The following is a 9,046-nucleotide window of genomic DNA, read 5'->3' as shown; positions in this document are numbered from 1 at the left end:
CTGAAAGGACCCTGATATAGCTGTCTCTTGTGAGACTATGCCGGGGCCTAGCAAACACAGAAGTGGATGCTCACAGTCAGTGCTTGATTCTTACTACCTCTTCCTGCCCTGACTTCTTAGGCAGTCCTGACACTTGTACAGAATGTTCCTAGCTTCCCAGACCCCTCCCTCCCATCACAGCTGTCCTTATGGTTCTGCCTCAGTCCTTCTCGTGTGTGTGTGTGTGTGTGTGTGTGTGTGTGTGTGTGTGTGTGTGTGTGTGTCTGTGCCTAGTGCCCATGGAGGTCAGAATAAGGCAGGCATTGGATCCTCTCAGACTAAAGCTATGCACACAGCTAACTCCATTTCCTAGGTGGAAGTAGCAAACAGTTCAAGTCAAGGGATAATTATCTACATCTTGCTAGTGGGGCAAGCAAGGTGTGCGGAATAGTGAGAGGCTCCGATTTCTCTTATTCAGGTCACCCCTCAGGCACCACTGAAGCCCCGCCTCTCTCCACACTGGCTTTACTCATGCCCTCCATTACCATACTGAGCAAGTCCTCTTGTACTGAGGCCACCCAGGGCTCTCCATGTTTATCAGGCACCTTCTGGTTGAGGACTGTGATGTAAATGAGGTCCACCAGAGGGCAGCCACTACAGGGGTTCCTGCATCCCTATGCCTTAGCCCTTTTCCTGCCGGGGAGGCCCGGCCTTCTGTCCTGGGAACAAGACTGAGCTCTGAGAGTTGTCCTTGGATTGAGGGTTTATGGTGCAGGGTTTCCTCTGTGTTGCACTCAGCCTGTGGGTTCCTGAGGTTTCACACGTGGGACCTGAGGTTTTGCTGGTTGGGTTTTTACAGTTCTGTGGTAAAGAGTCCCAGGTTTCTGTCCAGGTGTAGAGTGGAGCAGCTGTCAGCCAAAGGCTTTCTGTTTTGACAGTGAAAAGGGTTTCGATCAGAGCTTCAGAGGACCAATGGGAGAAGGGAGTTTGGGGTTCTTATACGGTCACTCTCCTCGTAACTCCAGCATGCCCAGTGCACCGGGGTATCACAGGGGGTGCTATAGAAAGAGGAGATTGTCTAGAGCTTTCTGTCTCCTGTTCCCATCTCATCCTGCTCTATGAGAATTAGTCACCAAAGGTAAAAGGTGCTGAAAAAACAAAGAGGCTGATAGATCCAGGACTGTGCAAATTGCAGTTTATTAGGGACTTGGGGGCAGAAGCGTGTCTTGGGTGACAGCAAGATGGAGGATGGATCCCAGCACCCTAAAGCAGGGAGGGAAACGTATTTATTCAGGCTGGCAATTGGATAGGTACCCAGCTTTTCTTAAAAACAAAACAAAACAAAACAAAACTGTCAAGGCAAAAATGCCTTTAATCCCAGCACTCTGGAGGCAGACGCAGGTGGATCTCTGAGTTTGAAGTCACCCTGGTCTACCGAGTGAGTTCCAGGACAGCCAGGGCCACACAGAAAAACTCTGTTTTGAAAAAACACCACTAAATAAACTGTCAATGTGTTCTGTGTTAAGCAGTTTGGGCATCAGTGACCAGCATACATCACCCTTGATAGCTATCTGAATATCTTTATTTGCTCTTTAGGGCTTGAAATACACGCCAGGTTCTCATGGTGGATAAAATAGAGTTATGACAAACATGTATATGAACTGTCAACTTGTTGTTTCCCGCCTGAAAGCTCTGTAGTTCTGTAGTGCAGAACTAGCTGTAGAGGTATCCTTAGCCTGTATTTGGATGAAAATGTCTTGGTTCTTACCTGTGGAAGCTCAGCTGGGCACTGGTATGCTTCCCCACTTCCTGGGATGCCCACAGCTTGCTAATGTGCAGTGGTGGAGAGCCCTTTCATAGACAGGGGTCTAGTCATGGCTGACCTGGCAGTGCCAGGTTCATCTTTTCCCCAGGGATCCCTAGACCCTTTGCTGAGGATCTGGAGGTGGGGGCCTGGCTTTGCAATCTAATTGAAAGTCTGGGTTTCTGGAGAAGCCCACAGACATGAATTGGTGTTCTACATTTCCTCAAAGCAAAATTTCTCCGTGTTTTTGACTTTGGGATCTTGAACAAGTAACTGCCAAGGAGAGACACACCTCTTCCGGTGAGGTAGGAAGGCAGAGTGAGCACAGTCACACCACTAGCAGTCCGAGAGCTTTGTGCGGATTGCTGAAGAGGAAGGTCAGCCCTCATGCTGTCCTCAGAAACAGGAACTGAGCTGTGTGCACTGGGCTGCGATGCAGAGCTAAAGGTGGCACAGAAGCGTTATGGCTAAAGAAGCCACACAGGCAGTTGTGTAGTAAGCTCTGTGGCTGAGGAATTGAGCAAAGGTTTTACAAGACTGCTTGGTCTTCCTTTCCTAAGGTCAGGGGTAGAAGAATGGAGTGGGCGCAGCTGGGAACATGGCGTTGACTCACCTGGCACATGCGAACAATGGGCAGGTCCTCCCCACCTTCCCACCCAGAACCAGAACCAGGAGGCCAGGCCACAGAAACACAGGGATCCAGGTTAGCCCCTCAGGGAGGACAACAAATGCAGTGGAGAGCAGGTGGGACTGAGGGCAAGGCTCAGCTGGAACACAGGGCTAGAACAGGAAACAGTGTATTTAAGTATCAGGTTTCTGTCTTAATTTGTTTGAAAGAGTGTGTCATTGTGTAGCCTAGGCTAATCTGGAACATGATTGGTGTCAATCATGAGATCCTCCTGCCTCAGCCTCCTAAGTGCTAGGATTACAAGCAGGTGCCACTACAACCAGCCTTTGATTTGTTTTTTTGAGCATCAGGTACTTTCAACTGAACTAAATAGAAACATGGTACAAAGTATGGTGAACAGTAGGACTGTCCGTGGCTCAGCTAAGGAGTTGAATTGGACTCTTTGTGTTTTGGTCAGGGTTACTATTGCTTAATGAACACCATGACCCATAGCAGTTTGGGGAAGAAAGTATTTCACTCACAGTTCCATGGATCAGCTCAGCATCAAAAGCAGTTAGAACAGGCAGAAACTTAAGCAGGGCAGGAACCTGGAAGCAGGAGCTGATGCAGAGGCCATGGAGGGGTGCTGCTTACTGGCTTGCTCCCAGTGGCTTGCTCAGCCTGCTTGCTTATAGAACCCAGCATGTATGTGTGCTCATTATACACAAGTGTGGAGTCCAGATAAGGACACAGTCCCTGCTCTATTACATTTATACCTTCTTCTCTGAGACAGAGTCCTTGACTGAACCAAAGCTTGCTTTTGGTTAGACTTGCTGGTCTGGGAGCTCTATCTGTCCCAGCACTACAGGGCTGGGTTTAGAGGCACAGGGCCATGCCTGGCTTTTTTTTTTTTTTTTTTTCTTTCCTATGGGGACTTGAACTCAGGCACTAATGCTTGCAGAGCCGGCACTCTTATTTCCTGAGCCTTCTTCCCAGCATTGCTTTTTTAGTCTTAATATTTAAACTGTGTAATAGTGCCGCCTCACTCTTGTTCCGAGCACTGGTACTTTGCTCAAGTTTAAAAAGTAAAGAGCCAAGGAGGAAAAGTCTACAGTCTGCAGCTCAGAGAGAAGCCCTGCGAGCATTTCTGTGTATCTCTTTTCAAATGTGGACATATGTTTTTTGTGTGGTTGAGGCATATGCATACAATTTAACCTCCTGTATCCATTGAGCAGCATCAAGTACAGAGCCTTTTCCCTGTCTGCATATGACTTTCCTACATCATCCTTCAGCTACTGTGTGCTTTTGCTGCAGAGATAGATCAAGACTTCATTTCTCACAATGCTGAACAATGGTGCATGGCAAGCATCCATGAGCATTTTCACAGAGAATGAGTTCTAGAAGTGAAAATGATTGGCCGATCCACTCCCAACTTGAATGATGTCTCCACGAGTAGAGGGCAAACTAAGATGCTTTTGTCTCCTTGGAGTTCATTCCAAAGTAGTCTCCATCCGTCACTGCCATGGCCAGCTCCCATCTCCTAGTGGTGGAAGGTCAGACAGACAGATGCTCAGGGTCCTGGCAGTACCACGTGGGCATCATCTGTGGACCACACTATGCAACATGCTCTTGGTGCTGCCCTTTCAAACAAAAGCCACCCCTTAGTCCTTTGGGGGAATGACACAGCACATGGGTGAATACAAACCTTTGACCTCTGATTGCAGTGGGAAGATGCCCGAGGTTGACTATGCGATTCTGTCTGAGTGGTTTGACTGGATCGTCAGGAACATTGATGTCTCTGTTGATCTGATAGGTAAGACAGTCTCTCTCTGTCCCCTACCCTGGGCACAGCTGGGGTATACTTGGGAGGTTCCACCTTGGATTGACAGCAGGCAGGGACACTTGTCACCTGTGATGCCTTCTCTATCACAGCTCCCCAAGGCAGGCAGCATTTAGGGGGTTCTTCTGCCCATGAAGGAACTCTGGAAGTTCCTTAAACTTCCATCTTCTGGGTCATCTACTTCTAGGGGCTCCCATTTGTTCTGTTTTGATGGCTTTTCAGTATTGTGTGGGAGGGACAGAAGTTGAGTAGTGGCTAAAGCCAATGGCTTGCCAGACCCTGTCTAAGAATGGAATTCCTTTAAGCTTCATGATGATACTGTGGGGCTGAGGACAAGAAAGGGGATTGGGGCCTGAGGGTCAGGAATCCTGTTGGTCCCACAGACTGAGCAGGCTTGGTGAGGCTCCTGCACGCTCCACCCCAGCCCTGTGCTGCCCTTGTCTGCTTCCACACCAGGAGCACAGCGCTCAGTCGCTTGTGGTTTTACTTCTCAGTTTATCTGCGAACCACTCCCGAAATCTGCTACCAGAGATTAAAGATGAGGTGCCGGGAAGAGGAGAAAGTCATTCCGATGGTAAGAGACCAGAGCCACCTCTACCTCATCCTGCCAGCCCTCTCCCCTCCCCCACCATGACACTATCACGCTCATCTGGAGCAAAACCCAGGAAGTACGACTGAGGCAGCTCAGGCTTCCTCTATGGCTTTGGAGTCCTTGTGGGTCCCAGGGCCACTTTACTTCCTGTGTTTCCTGACTCAGGCCTCTGCACCTCCATGTACACACACACACACATACACACACACACACACACACACACACACTACACGTACACACTCACACACACAATACATGTACAGGCACACCCACCCACACACCCACTGTGTATATACTCATTTGTTCTGTACAGTAGCTTGTCTTCACACACGCACATGCATGCTCTCACACCCCATGGACTTAGACAAATGTGCGTTTGCATAGTAGCTTCTTTTCTCTTCAGCTGTGATGTCACTTCCCTGGCCTTCCTTACATTGCCCCTAGGCCGCCTATGGTGATAACCCTCAGAACAGTATATTGACAGAGTTTGTTCCCATTTCTCTTTACACCATAAACACTTTTAGATTTTGGTCTTATTTCTTCTGTCTTCAACATGTGTCCTGGGGCCTAGCACCTAGCAGTTGCTTAGTTAATACTGGACTGAGTGTGAGTACTTTATGTGCACAGTTGTCCTTGAAGGATAGATAGGGGCAGGCTCTTTTGGGACATCATGGTGCTCTGAATTTAAGATGAGGTGGCGCACGCCTTTAATCCCAGTACTTGGGAGGCAGAGGCAGGCAGATTTCTGAGTTTGAGGCCAGCCTGGTCTACAGAGTGAGTTCCAGGAATGGCAGGGCTACACAGAGAAACCCTGTCTCAATAAAAAAAAAAAAAAAAAAAAAAAAAAAAAAAAAAGAAAAAAGATGAGACCTGAAAGACCGGTCTGATCCGTAAAGCTCAGCCAGGTTTTGTCCTCGACTAACAAAAGACATCCCAGCCATGAAGGCCTAGGCCTTGCTCTGGGCACTTTGTTTGAAATTTCAAAGACAGGAGTGATAGAGGATGGAGCATTGTGGGCTGTGCTGTAATGAGGCTTGGCATTTAGAAATGCCATGTCTGGAATCCTTCCAAGCTGTTATCCAAGGGGTTGCCAAGGTCTTTAGGACAAGCTTGGCTCCTAGTACCAGGGGGAGTTCAGTGGTGGGTAAGAGGGCAGCAGCATGGTTTGTGGGCCAGCTTCTGGGATGGAGGGCAGAATGTTGCTGGCTGAGTGCCTGAGAGTGCGTGTGCTCAGGGCTTCCCAGAGTGGCGGTAACAATGGCGAGGGTGGGGGAGGGGGGGAGGGTGCGTCTGCCACACCGGGCTTTCCACGGGAGAAGTCCTTATGGCCTGGCAGTCTCAAGTGCTCTGCAGGGAGGGTTTAGTAAGAGGAAAGGGTTGATCAGTCCAGGAACACCTGTCATTGACCCATGGTGGACCTGGGTCTCCTAGGAGAAGTGGCAGGAAATGAGAGCAGCCAGGTTGGGAGGTGTGCGGTTAGACTTGGCTGGGGGAGGACCAGTGGGTGGTTGCGGATGCACTGACCATTTAAATCACCGGCTGGTTCCACAGGCAGGCTGTTCATGTCACTTCCTAATAGTCCTTGAGAATTCTGCCCCACCCTGTCCCTGTGAGACCCTCCCCACAGCCCTTGTGTTTCCATGGCAGGAATACCTCCATGCTATTCACCGCCTCTATGAGGAGTGGCTGGTCAACGGGAGCCTCTTCCCAGCTGCAGCCCCTGTTCTGGTAAGTCACTGTCCCTCCCAGAGAATGTCACCTGGACAGAGACTCAGAGGGACTCAGACTTGAGGAGGCTAGTTATTTTAGTAACGTGTCGGACTTAGCATCACCACAAAGAAGTGCTCAGTTACTCTGGACCTGGGTTTGCATTTGGACCTTTGGGGGTGATGGTTTCCGTTCTTTAGTGGGTGACACGGAGCCCATCGTCATAGTTAGGTGACTGGGTATCTTCTGAAGGCATCTCAGTGGTTGTCCTTAGTTGTCACACAGTGGTACCTCAGGAGCTGCTGAGGTGTAAAAGTGCCACGCTCCTGCTGCCTCCGAGCTGCAGGCCAATGTAGGAGTGCTGGTGTGTCCTACCTATCCATATGTCCTACTGTGTGTCTTGTGCCCCAGTGTGCTCTTCCTGAATTTCCTCAGGCAGGCAGGCGCTACTTGAGGCTGTCTCACATCCAGCAGGTGATCTTGGGCTTTTTTTTTTAATGCCCTTGGGCTGTAGGCCACAGAGACATCCTGGTGCTAAGAGACAGGTGATAAGGGACACGTCACTGTGGGAACTTTCAGAGTTTATTTTTTCCTTCACTGTGAAAAGCAAACCTGAGGGGGCTGGGAAAATGGCAGAGTGGCAGAGAACTTGTCTAGACCTTGGAGTCCCCAGGTTTAGCCCCCAGCAGAGCCCCAACTCCTGTCTCGGTGAAAAGAAAAGGCATTGTTGGTGGGATGTGGAAATCTGGTTGAGAGTGTCAGTTGCCCTGGAGCCAGAGTGTGTGGTTCTGACTCTCTTGGCCTCTCAGCCTCTTGCCTCCCCAGTGGGGATGGAGATGGCTAGTGCAGCCTGTGACCTGTTTGTTTTATTTCCAGGTGATTGAGGCTGACCACAACTTGGAGAAAATGTTAGAACTCTTTGAACAAAACCGGGCCCGGATATTAACTCCAGAGAACTGGAAGCATGGACCCTAGGACTGAGTGATCTACAAGACAGCACCAGTAACAACCCAGCCAGGGCCAGGTTAGCTGCTAGGAGCATTTGGAAGAATCTACTCTTAGGAGGGTCTGTTATCTAATCAGATCTATTTTCTCAATGGTCTTTTCACTGCAGTACAGATGCTTGCAGCACACATCCCTCCTGGTGCCCCTCCTGGTGGCTTCCTAACGCTGAAGCCCTGTGTTAAAATCACTGACTGTATCCCTGGGGTTGTTCTGGGTCCTCTGCATCAGGTCACCTCATGGGTGAGGGAGCATTCTTCCATCCCAGGCAAGGATTTGAAGCCCAGAGAGGTGCGGGGACTCGTCAAGCCAGATCATTGTGGAGCTGGGACCATTCAGATACCTGGTTTGGGCTGCCTCCTCCTAAGCTGTTCCCCACAGCTCTGCTGCTCTGAGCATCAGCCCCCGCCTCTGTGAGAAGAGCGGACAGTTTGTGAATTCCATCATCTTTCAGTACCGGGCCAGTTCAAGGAGACCAGACATGACTAGTTGTTGGCACGCCTCTCTTATTTGGCATGAGCCCAGGATGTCCTGGTATGAAGGTACTGTGACCTCTATCCATTCCTTTGTCACCTGGACCTTGGTGTCCACTGGGGAATCCTGGAGTGTCCTTTCTTGGTGCCAGAATCCTTGATGATGAGGTCCTTCCCAGACTCTGCCAGTTTCGTGTCATTTTGTGTCAGAAAAAAGGGGGTTATGGGACCTGGACACTTTACCCTTTGCTGAGCGAGGCCAAGGGCAGCCAGCTGAGCTTCCAAGACCCCATCACTCTCTCCTGTCCTTGTGTGAGGAGCAGTGTCCCCTTGCTCCAGAGAGAGTGACAGTGGCCTTAACTCCTTTGAAGTGTTTTTCCATCTGAGCAGATGTCATGGACCTCAGAGCATGAAGAAGTCATCTCTATTGGATCAGAAAATACCTTAGCTTTGCTTAGCCATAACTGTGCACTGAAGTTGCAGCTGTTACTTGAACCATTGTGACCAAGAAAGGCCGACCATTCCTTGGGACAGTGAGAGTGGAAAGTCATGGTTTGCCAACAAAGACATTTAAAGCCTTGCTGCTCTTGACATTCTGGAGTGGATGGAGTGCATCTGGAAAAGACTGGACACAGATGGTACAGGGGAACGATGGCTGTAGACCCTGGAGAAGCACAGCACGGGCTGGGGAGGGGGCTGCAGGGAAGCCCTGCTCCCCTGTTTAGCTGCCTGGGAGCTAGAAAGAGGGCCAAGAGTCCAGCTCTTGGTCCTTTCTGTTTGGACCAATTCTTGGACCCTTTTGGTAGTATGAAGAGTAGCATCCAGGGAGATTGTCCATCTGCACCTGCAGTCCATCAATGGATAAACCTGAGAAAGGCAGGAACTTTGAACCAGCAGTCCTGATGGGGGCGTCTTTAGTTAGAATTTGCAACTGAACAGTCTAGTACTTGCCCTTTGCTCTACCAGAACACTTGTTTTGGGGAGAAATGTGATGTTTCTCTTTCTCTCTGTTAGCCAATAAAATTCTACAGCTAAGCCCTGA

General features: G+C 49.8%; 1 protein-coding gene across 2 annotated transcripts in view; it reads left to right on the top strand.

Moving 5' to 3' along the window:
• The window catches only part of Tk2 (thymidine kinase 2), a 24,368-nt gene extending 15,322 nt beyond the window's left edge, over nucleotides 1-9,046 (top strand). Inside the window, exons 7-10 of one of the 2 annotated variants that reach the window (XM_021169650.1) lie at nucleotides 4,115-4,203; nucleotides 4,725-4,804; nucleotides 6,470-6,550; nucleotides 7,406-9,046. In XM_021169650.1, the coding sequence (XP_021025309.1) occupies nucleotides 4,115-4,203; nucleotides 4,725-4,804; nucleotides 6,470-6,550; nucleotides 7,406-7,504 (349 nt within the window). In that variant the 3' untranslated portion in view covers nucleotides 7,505-9,046. The remainder of the gene's footprint in view (nucleotides 1-4,114; nucleotides 4,204-4,724; nucleotides 4,805-6,469; nucleotides 6,551-7,405) is intronic. The other variant, XM_021169652.2, reaches the window with a different exon arrangement.

Source organism: Mus caroli, chromosome 8 (genome assembly GCF_900094665.2).
Source record: "Mus caroli chromosome 8, CAROLI_EIJ_v1.1, whole genome shotgun sequence".
NCBI classification, from domain to species: Eukaryota; Metazoa; Chordata; class Mammalia; order Rodentia; family Muridae; genus Mus; species Mus caroli.
The sequence above is the reverse complement of the archived record's forward strand: the minus strand, read 5'-3'. Positions and strand labels throughout refer to the sequence as shown.